The sequence below is a fragment of the Siniperca chuatsi genome, linkage group LG21 (assembly GCF_020085105.1).
Source record: "Siniperca chuatsi isolate FFG_IHB_CAS linkage group LG21, ASM2008510v1, whole genome shotgun sequence".
In the NCBI taxonomy this organism is placed as follows: domain Eukaryota; kingdom Metazoa; phylum Chordata; class Actinopteri; order Centrarchiformes; family Sinipercidae; genus Siniperca; species Siniperca chuatsi.
In genome coordinates this window covers 6,196,497-6,213,565 of record NC_058062.1, presented here as the reverse complement: position 1 = coordinate 6,213,565, position 17,069 = coordinate 6,196,497, and the positions used below count along the sequence as shown (strand labels likewise).

At 39.4% G+C, this 17,069-nt stretch overlaps 2 protein-coding genes across 3 annotated transcripts; both read left to right on the top strand.

Annotated features, from left to right (window-relative positions):
• The first annotated feature begins 474 nt into the window (after positions 1-474).
• On the top strand, positions 475-9,230 carry retsat.2 (retinol saturase, tandem duplicate 2). Its single transcript, XM_044182272.1, has 11 exons — positions 475-713; positions 2,226-2,408; positions 2,693-2,934; positions 4,012-4,213; positions 4,301-4,498; positions 4,597-4,716; positions 5,416-5,554; positions 7,053-7,162; positions 7,318-7,487; positions 8,311-8,470; positions 8,579-9,230. The coding sequence occupies exons 1-11, from the start codon at positions 554-556 to the stop codon at positions 8,725-8,727; spliced, it is 1,833 nt and encodes a 610-aa protein (XP_044038207.1). The 5' UTR covers positions 475-553; the 3' UTR covers positions 8,728-9,230.
• A 152-nt stretch (positions 9,231-9,382) lies between these two features.
• On the top strand, positions 9,383-15,992 carry cdk21 (cyclin-dependent kinase 21). 2 transcript variants are annotated; one of them, XM_044182273.1, is made up of 8 exons: positions 9,383-9,846; positions 10,100-10,360; positions 11,711-11,843; positions 12,617-12,784; positions 13,123-13,232; positions 13,354-13,404; positions 13,717-13,849; positions 15,092-15,992. In XM_044182273.1, the coding sequence occupies exons 2-8, from the start codon at positions 10,131-10,133 to the stop codon at positions 15,167-15,169; spliced, it is 903 nt and encodes a 300-aa protein (XP_044038208.1). In that variant the 5' UTR covers positions 9,383-9,846; positions 10,100-10,130; the 3' UTR covers positions 15,170-15,992. The 2 variants fall into 2 exon arrangements, with proteins under 2 accessions (XP_044038208.1, XP_044038209.1); XM_044182274.1 differs by having other exon boundaries at positions 10,095-10,360.
• The last annotated feature ends 1,077 nt before the right edge of the window (positions 15,993-17,069 follow it).

Genomic DNA, 17,069 nt, shown 5'->3' with positions numbered 1-17,069 from the left:
CAAGATTTAGACATTTCAGGACTGTTATTGAACAAAACCAGGGATTTTAAAGTATAGAAAGCGGAATAGAATAAAGTAAAACTCCACTGAGTCAAATAAACAAATAAAACAGATTAAGATTTGTAAAAATACACTTAATAAGGCCCTGTTTTTAAGAGTTAGGTTTTTAGAATAGATTTAAAGATGATTGTGAAGGTCTCAGATAATAATAGTAGCAATAGTAATTAGTAGTATTTCTATATTTTATACATATATATATTCATTTTTATTCTTCATAAGGAACACCGAGGTCAAGCAGACCTCTCTTTTGCAATTATGAAACACAGTCGGGGCGTGATTTCTGTCTCTCTTCTCGTTTTTTAAAACGAGGCGTCGCTCTCATAGTGAACTTGACGTTGATTGGTCGGAACTGGCAGACGCGTATTAAAGGAAGGCTCTAATTGGCCAGCACCATCACCTGTCAGTTATACAGGCAGTACTTTAGCAGGTCTAAAGTGGAAGTGAACTCACACTGAACGGAGTGGTCAACATCTATCTGGCTGAGAGATCCACAATGTTGATCAGTGTGGTGATAATTTGTGTCGCTTTGGCCATATTTATATTGAAATATGTCTTCGGCAGCTCCGGGCCCAACCCCTTTGAGACGGATACTCGTGAACCGTTGAAGAAGATGGTTCACGACAGGAAAGAGAAAAATAAAGTTCTGAAGCAAGGTAAGTTAAGTGACCAAAGTCGTTAAATATGTTGTTTAACTTACGTTTTAGCAGCGGTGGAAGAAGTACTCAGATCTTTTACTCAAGTAAAAGTAGCAATACTTCAGTGTACAAATACTCTGTTACAAGTAAAAGTCCAAAAAGTGCAAAAGTATTAGCATCAAAGTAAAAGTACCAAAAGTAAATGTACTCTTTATGCAGAATGGCCCATATCAGAATATTATATCAACAGATGATGATTATTGATGCATTAATGTGTTCATCACTGTAATGTTGCAGCTGGTAAAGGTGAAGCTGATTTTAAGTCCTTTATAAATTTTACCTGCTGGGCAGCTTGTGAATTCCCTCCAGGGATCAATAACGTTTTATCTTAATCTCTAATATCACATCATCATTTATTTGTTGATTATATTTTGTGTTATTAAAGTGAATCTGTAAAGTAACTAGTAACTCAAAGTTATCAAACAAATGTAGTGGAATAAAAAGTACAATATTTCCCTCTGAAATGTAGTGGGGCAGAAATATGAAGTATCATAAAATGGAAATATTCAACTAAAGTACAAGTGCCTCAAAATTGTACTTACGTACAGTACTTGAGTAAATTTACTTATTTACTTTCCACCACTGCTTTTTAGTTGCAAAAGCCTGAAGTGGATGTCTCTATAGAAAACAGCGGTAAAGTAAAATGTTTATTTAAGTAATGTGTACAGCAGTCAGCGCTGCAAGGCAAACTGAAGAATGTAGCTGTTGGGGAATTTACACATTTAAACTGTCGTGGGCAGTAATCTCTTGCCACATGCTTAGTGCTGACCAAGGACATTGCTATGATTTGAACTATAGACTGAAATATTCCTGTCAGACCAAATTCAGTTGTCATCCAGAATTTGATGCATAGCATTAGCAAAACATTGCTTCCTCCTTCAGAGGTTGTACTAATTGAAAACATTATCTGGTTCCAGCTTCTCCAAGGTGAGGATTTCTCGCCTTTCTGATTTATACTGTTGGAAAATTCTAATCTTTCACTGTAAAATTACATGAAAGATGAATCGATAATGAAAATATCCGTTAGTGGCAGCCCTAACTCACTGCATGCACTTCTTTATCCAAATATATATTTTAATTCTAAATGAAATCGAATCTCTGGAGTTGAAGAAACTCTCTACAGGCGAATATTGCAAAGTTACGGTTGTCCTGAATCATGGTGATGTTTAGTGTGCAACCTTAAATTACTGTTAAATATAAAGACAAGTCCACATTATGTTTCTTAATTTCTGTGTGACCAACAGTCTAAAAACCCAAACGTATTCAGTTCACAAAGACATAAAACAGAGAAAAGCAGTAAATTCTCACATTTGCAGTGAAGGAACCAAGTAATGTTTTTATTAATACTTTTTTTGAAATCGACTACACAGTAAATATTTGTTCTCCTTCTGGATCCTCAGATTTATTGTTGTCGTGCCATTTCTGCCGAATCCACGCTGCTGTTTGAATGTGTTGCTGCCTCTTTTTTAGGTTTTGTGGCCAGTAAAGTACCTGACAACCTGGACGCCATCGTCATCGGCAGCGGGGTCGGTGGGCTTGGGCTTGCGGTGCTGCTGGCCAAAGTTGGAAAGAAAGTCCTGGTCCTGGAGCAGCACGATCGGGCTGGAGGATGCTGCCACACGTTCACTGAGAAGGGTTTTGAGTTTGATGTCGGTGAGAAGGATGGCTCTTGTTTCTTTTCATGAATGTGTCGCACCTTTTTTCATTTGACACACTGTGTGAAGATTTTTTACCCAACATCAAAATTTGGGCCTGTAAAAGTTGTGCAGATATGCCTCAGTACGCGTGACGGATCATTTTTCAACTCTTCTCTTTGTGATGTAGCCTGATGAGATGGGAATATTTCAAGGCAAAAAAACCAAAAAGACTTCCAACAGGCAAGTCTTGGTCACATAAAACCCTGCTCTGTCCACATGTTTTCTGCCTTCCTACCTCAGGAATCCACTACATCGGCGACCTGCTGGACCACAAGCCATTCCGCTGTATGCTGGACAACATGACTAATGGACAGCTGCAGTGGGAGCCTCTGGAGAATCCGTTTGACCACGTAGTGCTGGGACCTCCAGAAAACCGCCGCCGGTATCCCATCTACAGCGGCAGGACCCGCTTCCCAGAGGAGCTGAAGAAGTGCTTCCCTGGAGAGGAAAAGGCCATCGATGAGTACATGAAGCTGGTCAAGGTGGGATCTTTTTGCATTACAGATTGTGATCAGGTGGTTTAAAGTATCAGGACAAAATACTGACTATCTTCAATACACAAACTTGCATTGACATTCGAGGTTTAGAGTCAAATATTATTTCAGTGACAATCTAGCCATTTATTTTCTTCCTCTACTTGTTTAAATGTGTAAAATTGCGAAAATGCCTTTTCTCCCCGTGAACCGTGTCTTTCTAAACTGTACTTTAGCACAAAAAGGCTTCATTATCCAGACTTCTGTTGGTTTTACTCTTCAAGGGCTCAAGGTTTGGCAAATCAAGGTCAGAGTAATTGGCGAGGCCTCTTATTAGCTGCGATATTACATTTCTTTACCCAGACTGAGTTGCAAGAGCGTTTTGCTTTGACACACAGGTAAAGGAATGTCACTTTCTTTATCTTTGTGGCGTCAATTTAGTGCATCTATTCATATTTTTCAGCTTGTTTGTTTCTTTTAAATTGCTCTTAGCTGTTTGCAAAAATGAACTTACAGAAGCCAAAATAAGATATATACATATAAAAGGTGAGTAAACAAGAGTAGATGGATTCGTTGCATTATGACACAACATTAACATTCACTTTTCTGTTTCATGGGCCTAAGAGATTATTTCAAACAAGTACGTGCCATTTTTTTTCAAATGTTTTTGTCCGTAGTTTCGGTCTATAAGTATTCTTCTATACATCCTTTTATCTGCTTGTCCATTTTCCTGTGGAAGGTGCATCCTCACTCAGCCAATGTCCAGTTATTAAATATTGTTTTGGTTACAGTAAGGAAATGTAGAAATAAGAAAAGAGCATGTATTCAGAGTTAATTTACAAATGTTAGAACAACCATTTAATCTTCCATGAAACACAGTCAAAGGACATCTCATATAGTTTGTAGGACCAAAATACACAAAACAGCAGCGTTTACTTATATAAGTAATATAGGAAATATAGAAATCTAAGTGGGATCTTTATAGAAATAAAACTACTTTGATTGCACTCATGTTCAAGTGTCTTTGTCAGTCTATTTTAGCCTTTATCTGTTAGTTTATTTGTGTCTCGCGGGTTTTGTTTTCAGAAAGTCAGGCGGAGCATTTGGCTCCTTGCTCTGCTGAAGGTCTGCCCGGTCCCCTTGGCCAAGTTCCTGGTCTACACCGGCCTGGCCAAACGTCTGTCCTTCTTCTTCAAAATGGCATCCCGCAGCCTGACAGAGGTGGTCAATGAACTGACGGAGAACAAGGACCTCAGGGCTGTCTTCACCTACATCTTTGGCACCTATGGTACGCCAAGCCACAGTTCTGCTGGTGTAATCAGTTTATTTCTTCAGTATTCTGCTCATAGTTTTTGTTTCCTTCTCTGATCTGCAGGAAACATGCCAAAAGATGCCAGTTTCTCTATGCACAGCTTGCTGGTCACTCACTACCTGAATGGTGCCTGGTACCCGAAAGGCGGAGCCAGTGAAATTGCCTACCACATGATCCCCATCATTGAGAAGGCTGGTGGTGCTGTTCTAGTTCGAGCCCCAGTCAACCGCATCTTGTTCAATGGCGCCAAGGAAGCTTATGGTGGGTGTGATTTCCTCAGTTATGCTATACACAATCCCATCATGCAGCTCCCACAGAGAGGAGATTCACTGTTTGTTTGTTTGTTTTTATGCTTTCAGGTGTGAGCGTCATGAAAGGCCAAGAGGAAATACATATCCGTGCCCCTATGGTCATCTCTAATGCTGGCATCTTCAACACCTACCAGGAGCTGCTGCCCAAAGAGCTCCAGGCCATGCCAGGTGAGGAATAAGTGCTGCAACTATTGATTATTTTTGATTAATAGTCATTAATTTTTAAGTAATCAGTTAATCCTTAAGTCTAGAGAATGTCCAAATATAGGGAAAATGCCCAGGTGACAACTTCAAGTAGCTTTTTTTTCACCCTTGAGAGGCCGGGACTAGAGATTGTTTAGCATTTTTCCTTGACAGATGAGTTAAACAGTTATCAACTGTTGGTGATTAATCCTGTGTCGATTGATTCATTAGCCAGGTTTCCATCCAAATGTAGCGCAAATTTTAACCGACTCTTCAGAAAATTGGCAAAAGAAAATGTGAATTATTGCACGTTTCCATCCACTACTGTTACGCAAAGACTGGGAGTTGGTCCATCGAGATAAGCAGTAGGTGGCGCTAATGCTCCAGTCAGGTGCTATTATAGCATTGCAGAAGAAGAGGGCGCAACAAGATGACGTCCTTAACAGTGCAAGCCAAACCTCAAACGGTGGGGAAAAAATGAAAACCAGGTGGATGGAAACGCACTTATTGACTAATCATTTCAGCTCTGGAGGGAAGTGTAAAGTGTAAGCAGTGACGCTGCAAAACAGCACAGGCTCCATTATTTTCATTAACTGACTCACACACTTATAAAACAAGTTTTCATGTTGGTTTCATCTGTGAGCTGTCGGTTAAGTTGTACTGTATGTTACTCCTGCCATGCAGCTATCCAGAAGCAGCTGAGCATGATGAAGCACGGTGAGGGTGGCCTGAGTGTTTTTCTGGGTCTGAATGGAACCAAGGAGGAGCTGGGCCTGAAGGCAGACAACTACTGGATCTTTGCTGAGAACAATTTTGACGAATTGTACGTCGTCACGCATCTTGTATCTTTAGCTTGTTAGAATTCACATTTGAGTTATGGCCAAACAGACCTGGCTACTAAAAAACACTTCTATTTAGTTTGTAAGGTATCTGTTTTTGCTCAACATGCAAATCACAAAATGCCTAATGTGGCATTGCATGTTACATGTATACACTGCTTGACTGTGAAAAGTCACGTGGTTCTAAACTTTATATGGACTTAAAGTCGCTCTAATATAATTCAATACGTCTGAAAGAAACATGAAGATACACATGAGCTGTGGAGATTTTAGTCACTGTAAAAACACACTGAGGGGCGAATTCACAAAAGGACTGCGCGCATAGAGTGAACTGCGCTGCAGGCAAATATCATCTCGGTGCTATATGCATGTATTTAAATGAGGTAATATGCATACATTTGGAGCAAAATTGGCCCCTTTCTATGCAAATGACGCTCACTGCAAAAAAAGTCTATTTCACAAACACCTGTGCTAATAGCCACACGCAGTTAGAGTGAAAATGATTTCCGTCTTCTGAGAGTTGGTGGTAACTGAAGCGTATTTATAAGGAGAGTCACGCCGAGACTTTCCAGTGATCATGGCAGCAGTGCTTGTAGCCAGGCGAAGCAATAGCGCATCACAGTACATCATATGTGCACAGGTGGCACAGAGACAGTGCAATACCTGATATTCATCATGAGGGAATGAAACTGTAAAACAACATAAATCCTGCTGCTGTGAGAAACGGAGACGATGGTTACGCACAGTAACAGTCCAGCAGAGAGCAGAGTAGGAGAGAAAACAGCATCCATGGGCACAGAGGCATGAGGCAGAGCGCACAGTTAAAGCACCACAAATAACAATCCCTCCATACAGAGTGAGTCATAGAAAAATAAGAGAGACATCCTGCAGATAGAAACGAATGAAAGAGCAGGGGAGTTCATAGATAAATAGAATAGGTATAAGTTCTCTTTCAAATCAAACGTATTAAGGTATGAGGGGAAAGTATTGTTCTTGCAACTGCATTTCTAACATGTTTTGACTCAAACATTGCTTAACCATGTCATGTGATATGCTTCTTCAGTACACCTTAAGAACAAATATTACTGGGACCACTACATACAAGTGCAGATGAACATTTAATAGATGCAAAATAATGACAAATCACTCAGCTGCAAAACTTTATGGGTGTTTGCGCTGTAATATCATTAGCGCAATATCTTTTATGGATCAGACCTTGACTCAGGGCAGATAGCGGTAGCAAGTGATGCGCAATTCATGGTGCTATTAGCGGCCGCAATCCATTCTGAGTGTATAAAATAGCTGCATTTTTATTATGTGGACTGACCAGGTGAATTCAGGTGAAAGATGTTATCTCTTATTGAGTAGAACTCAAACATGCAGTGTGAAAAAGTTAGTACATGCTGTTAGAAATGTAGTAAGTTCATTTAGAAATGTCTTCTCAACTATTCTGTCACCAGAATGATCTGTTTTCTTTTACAGGATGGAGAACTACATGAATGGAAAGAGGGAAGAGTCTGCTAAAAATGTACCTCTCACGTTCATCGCCTCTCCCTCAGCTAAAGATCCAACCTGGGAGGAAAGATCGCCAGGTACAGAAACTGTGATGTGATGCAGCACGTCAGTTTTTACAGTGAAGCTATCTTAATGCATGAGTCGTAACAATTAATTGACTCCAGAACAACATGTTTTTTTTTTTTTTGGTTTGTTCACCTCAAACATTCTCTTATTTTTTTCCTCACACTAGGGAAGTCCACCTTGAGTCTGGTCAGTTTTGCCAGCTACGAGTGGTTTGAGGAGTGGAAGGATGGCAAAGTGACAAACAGAGGGTCTGACTACAAAGAGCTGAAACAGGCGCTCATTGACTCTCTTCTGGAGGTGGTTTTGGGTGTCTTCCCTAAGATAACCAGAGACAAGGTAAAGTTTCTGAATCTGTGTGCTGTCCTCTCACTGCTCATTAGCTTTGGATACTGTTTATGATGGAGCACTGAGATTTATCACAAAAAGAAAGGCTCTCACTCATCACTGTTGTTTGTCGGCTCGGGTCGGCTTGCCCTCTTTAACCTTCTGTGGGGCGGCCCTTCCTGGGTCCCAACCACCTCATTTATAGAAATTCACCAAGAAATGTGGGAACATGTATGTCCTTTTTTCCATGTATGTCTCATTTTTATGACCAGTTTCCAAAGTCCGAACTGAACTAGGTAGAAGAGCTTTTATGTATGCTGCGCCCGCTGCCTTAAACCTCCTGCAACAAATATAAAACTGCAAAATGTGGTCTCTCTCTGTGAATTCAAATCAGTGCTGCAGAAACTCTGTGCTCTCCCTATGGCTTCTTCTTGATTGAATCTTGATGTGTTAGACTTTGGTCTTATTACTTAATGGGGCCATTTTAGATTGTTTCTAGGACGAAATATTTTATATCAGTCTTATTATATAAGTTCATGATTTTATAATCGCTTTTTTTATTATTATTAGTTTGTGTTATTGGTTTTATGTTGTTTATAACTCTTTGTTATTGTTGCCTATCTTTGCCAGGAAACTCTAAAAAACGAGTTTTAACTACAAAACTTTCCTGAGAATCATAATAATAATCAGACTGAGTTGCCGTTTTGTTTCTCTTCATTCATGTTTGAATCGCGAATCAGATTAGGACGGTGATACAGAAGTCTGAAACCAGGCTCGCTTTCCTGGCTCAATAAAAACACGTATATTCACTTGCCTGTTGTTTTTGTTTGTGTAGATTGAGTACATTGATGCTGGAACCCCCATCACAAACACGCACTATATCGGAGCCCCCAAAGGTGAAATCTACGGAGCGGATCATGGCATTGCCCGATTCAGCCCCGAACTCAACGCTACAGTGAGACCTCAGACTCCACTGAAGAACCTCTATCTGACCGGTGAGTCCGTCTGTGCAGCGGCAACATCATCCGGAGGTCACCTGTAATTCCTGACAGGACTTCACAGTACGAACTGAGTTCAGTACGTTTCGTGTTTTTGTGTTGCAGGTCAGGATGTGTTTGTGTGTGGTTTTGCCGGCGCTCTCGCTGGAGCTCTCACCTGCGGCTCGGTCATCCTCAACCGCAACCTCCATCTGGATGCCATCGCCTTGGCAAAGAAAACAAAATGCCTTAATGCCAAAGTGAAAGGGGAGTAACTGCCTGACAACACTCAGCTGAGTGACCGTTATATACTGTAATTAATCAGTAGCTGCATCGAACCCACAAAAAACCCTGTGTAAGGAGGCTCAAAGCACCCGAGCAGACTCCCAGATTTCATCTAACAAATTAGTTATTATACAAAACGTGGAAAGGTGAATTTTCCACAGCAGCTCATTGCACTAAGCTGCGTCTATACTTTGAAAAATGTATACCTACACTAACTCATGTTCAGTTTTGATAAACTGTGTTATGTCTGAGTAACGAGGCTGTTGAGCTTCCAACAGTCAAAGCTAGCTTACCAAAGTTAGCATGACCTCAGCTTTGGACGCAAACGCTTATAAACCATTCACTATGTTGAAATTCATGTGCAACTTGTGTACTGTTTTACTCTAAAAGGCCTTTGCACTTCACTCTGTGCCTGTGGTGTGTTTGTTTTACAGTTTGTAACAGGTTCACAAAGGTTGCACCATTTGTAATATTAAAGGGTCCAAACAATGAATTGGTTACAGTTTGGTCTTTGATGTGTTTATAGATTTTTCACAATATTTAGTCAACAGGTTCACTTAATTTCTAACTGCATTAGTTGATATTTTGCCACCTACTTTTACTGCATCACCTGAATGTCACATCTCTGCAACTCAAGCATGTTGTCAATATGAGCAATAATATTATATGTTTATTCCTAAAATGTCCTATCAATATAATTCAACAGATTCAGTTTGCTGATAATTACTAAGATTTAAACTCTAAATTTGTAAACAGACTTTTTGGGGCTTCATTATTTACAAAGCTCAGCTATTACTTTGTTGAAATGGTAAATGTTTGGAAACTACCTTCTTCCCAAACGCGACTTTTATGTTTATTTGTTTATATGCACTGGCCTCAGTAAATTGTCTGCACCTGAACGCAGCATGTGTTTACAGTGACATTGACAGCAGCAGGGAACACGTGTACAAGAAGTGGGCTTCCCAAAATGTAAAATTTGAGCTTTCTGATTAGTTGGCGAATAAAAGGGGTGTGCTTTTCTCTTAATTTTCTGATGCTGGCTGCGGTTATGCAAAGACATTTTCCTGCAGGCAGCGGCATGGAGGGGAAAGTGCGCTCATCAGTTTGAGGTAAAGTAAAAACACCAGATACTGTGACAAAAAGACCGAAATTCAAAACTTATTACTTCAAAACATTGTTATTACAGGTGGTGTATGTGACAGGTGATAATTACCTGCTAGCTAACACGCAAACCTCAGTTTACTCAGAGCCTCCTTAGCTAGCTTAGGTTACTCTTTGACTTAAATTATGTGATGAAGGGAGGTAAATACGACATATTTAACTGCTGTCATCCTAAAATAAACATTTATCTGGAAAGTGCAGGTTAAGTTATCCTGAATTTATTTGGAAAACCATGGACGTCTGCACTAAACCTTTGTGCTACGAGCTCCTGGCAGAAGTCGGAGAAGGCTCGTACGGTAAAGTGTATAAAGCCCGAGAGGTGGGGGAGAAACAGCGCCTCCTGGCGGTGAAGAAATTCAACATCCGCGGAGACACGTCAGGGACCGGGATCCCTGCTTTCATGATCCGCGAGGTGGCGCTGCTGCGCAAAATGAAGTACTTCAACCATCCAAACATAGTCAAGTGAGTTTATGTCTTACATACAATCAGTTTATTAGGTACACCTAACTAAAAGTAATGCAGTCTAATACAACAGTCCTAGAATAAATCCTGCAAAGGTTATAGTGTTCGCTTCTGGTTTAGAGAGGTGTTGATTCAACTGGAGTAAGTTTGTGGTGCTGTTGAACTGTTTTGCATTGCACAGAGAGGTGTTTCTGTTATTTAGCCTAACCTCATTGATATAAATGGGGTGAAAAATATGACAAGACAGAACTTTATTCATCCTGAGGGAAATTGTTGCGCAGCAGTTGCAGTACAAAGTAGGAAAGAGTGCACATGTAAAATATCAATAAAGGTGCATGCAGAAAAAAACATCAATAAAAAGATATCCAAAATCCAAAACAGACAAGTGCTCAAGTGCAGGTAAGTGTATATGGTTCATTCAAAATGTTCAGTCCACGATATTGCACGTAATGCCCCATTATTGCACATTATGCCTTGTAAAAATAATAAAGACACCTCTCACCTGCCACAAACTGCAGCCTCCAAAATGATCATAACGTTGAATCAACACAGTTAAAACAAAAGCGGAACATTATAAACTTCACAAAGGGAGGATTTACTGTTGTATTAGACTGCATTAGTTTTAGCTAGGTGTACCTAATTAACTGGCAACTGAGTGTGTATCACAAATACATTAAAACTTAACAGAGTTGCATTGAAAAAATACCTAATGAAACTCATTCCTTCTCCAGTCGGGAAGTTTATTATATTTAAAGGACAGTGATGGAAGAAGTATTCGATCCTTTACTAAAATATTCTAAGTAAAAATACTCTGTTAAAGTAAGTAAAAGTCCTGGATTTACTCATTTTGAATTAAAGTAATTACACTTTACGTATCAAGTATCATAGTGTAAAATGTATTATATTATTGGATTATAATTACTGATGTATAAACATGTAAGCAGCATTTTACCGTTGTAGCTGGTCGAGGTGGAGCTAAATTGAACAATTTTATATTCTGTTGGATATTTTAATGTATCAAGAGTATCATATGTTAAAAGTTGATCATATATTTTGTTTGTAAGCTTTTAATTAGCAAAGTATCTGCTGACAGATAAATGCAGCACCTCAAAGTTGTTCTTAAGTACAGCAGTTACTCTCCACCATTTTCCAGTGTGTGGTTTTGTGGGAGGGGGATCGGTGGGTAGGTGTTATTTTTGGACTTCTCTATTTTTATATATGTCTTGTCTCCATTTCGTGTTTTATTTATGTAATATTCAATAAAAGCAGTTGGTCACATAAACAGAGCTGCACATATTTTCTTGTTAGTGCATGTGTGTCTTCTAATCCCACGCTGATTTAAATGTCCAGGCTGTTGGATGCGTCTGCTATACCAGTGGGCCGGAGCCTGGACCTCACTCTGGTGTTGGAATACATTGACCAGGATCTGTCCGCCTACCTCTCCAAGGTTCCTGCTTCTGGACTGAGCCGTGACTGTATCAAGGTGTGAACCCATCACCTGATTTATCATAGTGTAGCTGCTTGTATTTAGGTCTTGAAAAAGCAAACAAAGCAAAACAAACACTTCTCTAGCGTACTCTACCTTTATGTATCCCTAGAAATACATGGTTTTAATTTTCCCACCTCATGTTCTTCTTGACATTTGGGCAGCCTGTGGACCAAGACAAATTTTATTCTTCTTTTATGTGGCTTAGTAGCATTTGAGGCAGGTTTCACAAGTGGACACCCACCCACCTCACTCTTTCTCTGGTCAGACATCTGCTGTAAGAGACCTTACAGATCACCCACTCTTATCAGGAAGGAATCTCAATCATGCGAGTCTACTGAAGGCCCTCCTACACTGTGCCACAATGTAGGGCTGAACCTGTGTCTTTTCAAAATGAAACGGTGTGCCTGGCTTATATTGTTACACCTTGTAGCAGCTTTTACATTGGTCCAGTTCATGTGATGTATTTTCCAATTACTGATGACAACCTGAATGTTAACATCTGGTAAATATGCTGTGGTAATATAATATCCTGACTTCATAAATTAATGAGAATCCCCTGAATGCACCATTAAACAAATGACAATGAGCAATGAATTTAGAGATACAGAGAGAGCTGCAAAGCACACACCAGCAGTGTCCTACAAATTCTGGCAAAGTGAAGTACGACTACTTTTCACCTTGTCAAACAATCGTAACATATTCAGTCTAAAAAATGCAAACTTCTTGAGACTGAATAAGTGCTGCCGTGCTGCTTTCTGTCTGTACAGGATGTGATGCAGCAGCTGCTGCGAGGATTGGACTTCCTACACACGAACATGGTGCTGCACCGTGACCTTAAACCAGAAAACATCCTGGTCAGCAGCCGTGGAGAAGTCAAGATTGCAGACTTTGGACTGGCTCGCATCTACACCTTCAATATCGCTCTCACTCCAGGTGTAAGTGAGGCAACACGTTACGTCCTGGTATAGCTCATTAACTGATGAGTAAAGAAAAGAGTAAAGACTGAAAAAGGACTAAACAGTTTGCAACGCTGTTAGTTGTTACTGCAGTAATTCTCTCCTAAGACATTTTGGAGCCTGTTTTTCTTATATAGCACTGTATCGTGTCTGTTCCTTGGCCTGAGGTGAAAAATGTTCTTTTGTCACTTCTCCCACCCCTGGCTGTGTGAAAAAAAAAAAAAAGAGTTTCCCCTCATGGATCAATAAAGTATTTCTGATTCTGATTCTGATTCATTTCTTACATTCTCTCTTCACACGTCGCTATCTCTGTTCAGGTGGTGACGCTGTGGTACAGAGCTCCCGAGGTGCTGCTGAACTCTGTTTACATGTCCTCAGTGGACATGTGGAGCGCTGGCTGCATCTTCACTGAGCTCTTCCTCTTGAGGTAAGAGAGCTGAGTCTGTGTCTGGCTGGAAGAGATATGTGGCACTAGAGAGTGTAATTTAAGAGGTAAAACGTTGTCAAAATACAGATAACGTTGCCACATGACATTTGTTCTCCCACAGACCACTGTTTCAGGGATACACAGAGGTACAGCAGCTGCAAAAAATCTTCGAGTGAGTTTTTCTTTTTCTTTCTCTATATACTGTATATAATGCAGATTGGCATTATGGTGATCTGCCTGTTATACTGTACCAGCCTTTTATCTTATTGAATTCAGAAGTTGCTCAACAACTGTCATTATAATCAAATACAAGTAATGCAGATTAATGATACATTTGCTTTCCCTGTAAATAATGAAATAAATAAATAAACCTTACAAAGTTTGGGGAAATGACCGTACATTACTGCTTGAGAATGGCGGACGCAGCGGTTATTAGCAGCCTGTTGCTGCTGCTCACTTCTAAGCTTTACTGTGTGTTTGTCAGGGTGATTGGTTTGCCCAGTGAGGAGGACTGGCCCAAGGACAGCCCGATCTCATACTCAGTCCACTGGGGACCAAAAGGCTCCTGCACCAAGCTGCTGCAAAACCTGGGCCCAGATGAGAACGACCTACTATCGGTGAGCAGATCTGTGTTTTTGTTTTGTTTCGCGTGTTGCCATGCCGGAGTTATACATTCGCAGAGAGAGGCTGACTTTAAGTTTTAAATAATTTTGAACAGAATGAATAAATGCAGTTTTGACCAGTTAGATTGAATATACGGACGACATAGACAAAAAAATGCTGAGTAATGCCGATATAATTAGTAGTTTAATTGATGAATTTCACAGAAATTTGACAAGTGATCAATAGTTTCTTTTATCAAATAACAAGACTAAGAGTCTACAACCATGCAGGCAGCACTGTGAGGCTTGGGCACAGCGTAGCTCAAGTTTGTGCCTCATGTGTTACCATACATTCGGGTCACAGAGGCAACCATCTCTAAAAGATCATTAACCAGTGATGTTTGAAAAACCCAGAAGGTCGTTTCCCTCCAGAGGAAACATTTTTCATCCAGATGGTTTGAAGAGTCTTTGAGGATTCTGAAAATACCGTTAGAACAACAGTAAGTGTTTTTAAATGAACATCGCCGGTTAATTATCTCTACATGACTAGCACAGTGGTGCTTTGAACTAAATGCTAACATCAGTATGCTAGCATGCCCACATTGACAATGCTAGCATGCTGATGTTTAGAATGTATAATGTTTACCACGTTCACCATCTTAGTTTAGCCTCTTAGCATGCTAACATTTGAGCAGCTGAGGCTGATGGGAATGTCATTAGTGGCACTGATGATGGCGCCAAATGAAAAGTCAGAAGATCAACAAAAAGATTACACTTCATCCTGAGGGTCTGTGTCAAATTTCATGTCAATTCATCCAAGAGCTGTTGAGATATTTCACTAAAAAGCAAAAATGTCCACCTCATGGTGGCGCTAGTGGTAAAGTCAGGGGATCACCAGTCAGTAAGAATCATCCTCTGGGAACCATGGATGTCTGTACAAAATGTCATCACAATGCGTCCAATAGTTGCTGCGATATTTCAGTCACACCAAAGTGTGGATTGAGCATTATTGCTATCCCTGGAGCTATGCTGCTAGCATGGCTAGCATGGCTAAATAAAACATTTGCTAGTTACAGCTTCACAAATCAAATGCAATTCATAGCATTATAAATAGATGCTTTTGTTGTGTTTTTGGCTGCTGGTCAGACTAAGTAAGTAGGTTTATTAAAACAAAAAGGATCATAGTAGCAGCACGGAGACTTTAAACTGTACTTTTCTCCTAGTCGTTTGTAAGGTGTGACATCTCCTTACCTGCAGAAATGTTTGGCATTCAGACCGAGCAGTCGCATCTCAGCTGCCAAAGCCCTGGCTCATCCTTTCTTCATGAAGCACTGAAGATTTCAGTCGAATGCTGAGTGGAAGAAGAAAGACTTCAGCTCCTTCTGCCTCCTCCTCCCTGCCTGACTCTACTGTCAGCTACACTAACTAGCCTTGTGCCATAAAATCCATCGTACACTTTGGTCAGAACGTCGACTGTTTATTGGCTTTGACAGCTTTAAACATCAGCTCACCAGCATCATGAGAAACTGTGGTCAGGTTTTAGGGAACAACTTTACACCTTTTAAACATCAGTAAATAAAAAAACACATTATGCCTGACTAGTAGAACATGTCTCTGATGGCACAAAATCCTGAACACAGTAACATAGATTGTGATAAAATTTCAAAATATGTATTTGGTAAACAAAACATTAGACATTTTCGAAAGGATTGCTCCATAACAGTTTTATTTACTTAGCTGTATCAATTTCTAAACTTGACCTGCCTTCATATGGTCGGACTAAAAGTATGTTGTTCTTTGATTTGAGTATATGTACGTTGTGAATTTCCACAAAATGTAGTGCTACTTTGTTGTTGTTGAGTGTTACTATTAAAAGTAGGGATTCTGTTTTGCTGTAAACTACTGACGCCACTATTATGAGCACCTTTAAGTTGATGAGTTGGTTTATGTTGCTTCACCAAAGCTTTTTTTGTTCTAGACTTGTATACACTGGCGGAAATGTCCTAAATTTTTGTTATTTTTGTGAAGATATTTATGGTGTAATCACTGGAATACATTACACCTGTATTTATGTTTGTATTAACAGATTATACAAGATATTTTTCTACACGAGTTGCACTGTTCAAGAAGCATTTCTATAAATAATTGTCCCTAAAAACCTGTCTCTGCATTTGAATGCAACACCAGCGACAACATGAATGATTCATTCAGGTAGATTAGAAGATCTGCAGACTTTGGCTCTGTGACTGATTGTGAGTTTGAACTAATCTGCTGTGTACTTCACCTTTTAATGGATTCTGGTCCCAGGCTTGTGTGAACAGTTACATTAGCAGGTATAGATACTGGATGGATTAACAGAACACATATCTTTTCCCTTGCAACCACATAGCCTGAACAGAAGGGGGCAGTGCTGAAACAGAGAAGAACCAGTAGCCAAACCAAACTTCAGTTGCAAATATTAAACTTACTAACGCAACAGAGGAAATGTTATTTTACTTAAACAGTCAGTTCACCCAAATTACAAAACATTTCTGCACTCATCTCTAGTTTTACTGTAGGTGCCGAGGATTTGAAATATCTTAATGAAGATATGCCAGATGTGAAAATGTTGAAGCAGGAGACAAGAGAGATGGAACCTGGCATGCAGACTATTAGTAAGTAAAATGACAAAAACTAACATTTGAAAAGTCTTTTAAAAATAATTTTGTTATTCCATTTTAAATGTCTGTTATTTATAGACTGAATAACTAAATATAATTTAATATATTTATTTAATTCATACATATATATATATATATAATTAAAATAAAATAAATAATATATATATATATATATATATATATATATTTTTTTTTTTTTTTTTTTTTTACACAGAATGTAATTATTTTGGAATGATTTTATATTAGCACACAATGTTCACAGCAGGCTATACATGGCAGCTTCATTAAATGCCCAGAAACCAACCAGTGCACCAATGCGGGAACAATAAATGGCCCAAGGTTTTCTGTGTCAATTACTTTTGAGGTAATTTACAACTTTTTTTTAGTTATATATGAGAACAATGTAAAATAAAATTATTAAAAGTTTTCAAACTAGATTTTGACACAGGGCCACAAGTTTAGGTCTTGGTTGATATTGTACTTTAGTGGTGCAAATTAACTAAGAAATTCGCAATGAATTATTACCAAAAAACAAACAAACAACTGACGTGAAGTGAAGCTGGAGCGTTTGGAGA

Excerpts from the sequence above, each read along its gene's own strand:
- cdk21 (XM_044182273.1), top strand. The coding sequence starts at position 10,131 with ATGGACGTCTGCACTAAACCTTTGTGCTACGAGCTCCTGGCAGAAGTC. Across the intron at positions 13,233-13,353 it reads ACTGAGCTCTTCCTCTTGAG|ACCACTGTTTCAGGGATACA; the intron begins GTAAGAGAGCTG and ends GTTCTCCCACAG. Across the intron at positions 13,405-13,716 it reads CAGCTGCAAAAAATCTTCGA|GGTGATTGGTTTGCCCAGTG; the intron begins GTGAGTTTTTCT and ends TGTGTTTGTCAG.
- retsat.2 (XM_044182272.1), top strand. The coding sequence starts at position 554 with ATGTTGATCAGTGTGGTGATAATTTGTGTCGCTTTGGCCATATTTATA. Across the intron at positions 4,499-4,596 it reads TGGCGCCAAGGAAGCTTATG|GTGTGAGCGTCATGAAAGGC; the intron begins GTGGGTGTGATT and ends TTATGCTTTCAG. Across the intron at positions 8,471-8,578 it reads GAAGAACCTCTATCTGACCG|GTCAGGATGTGTTTGTGTGT; the intron begins GTGAGTCCGTCT and ends TTTGTGTTGCAG.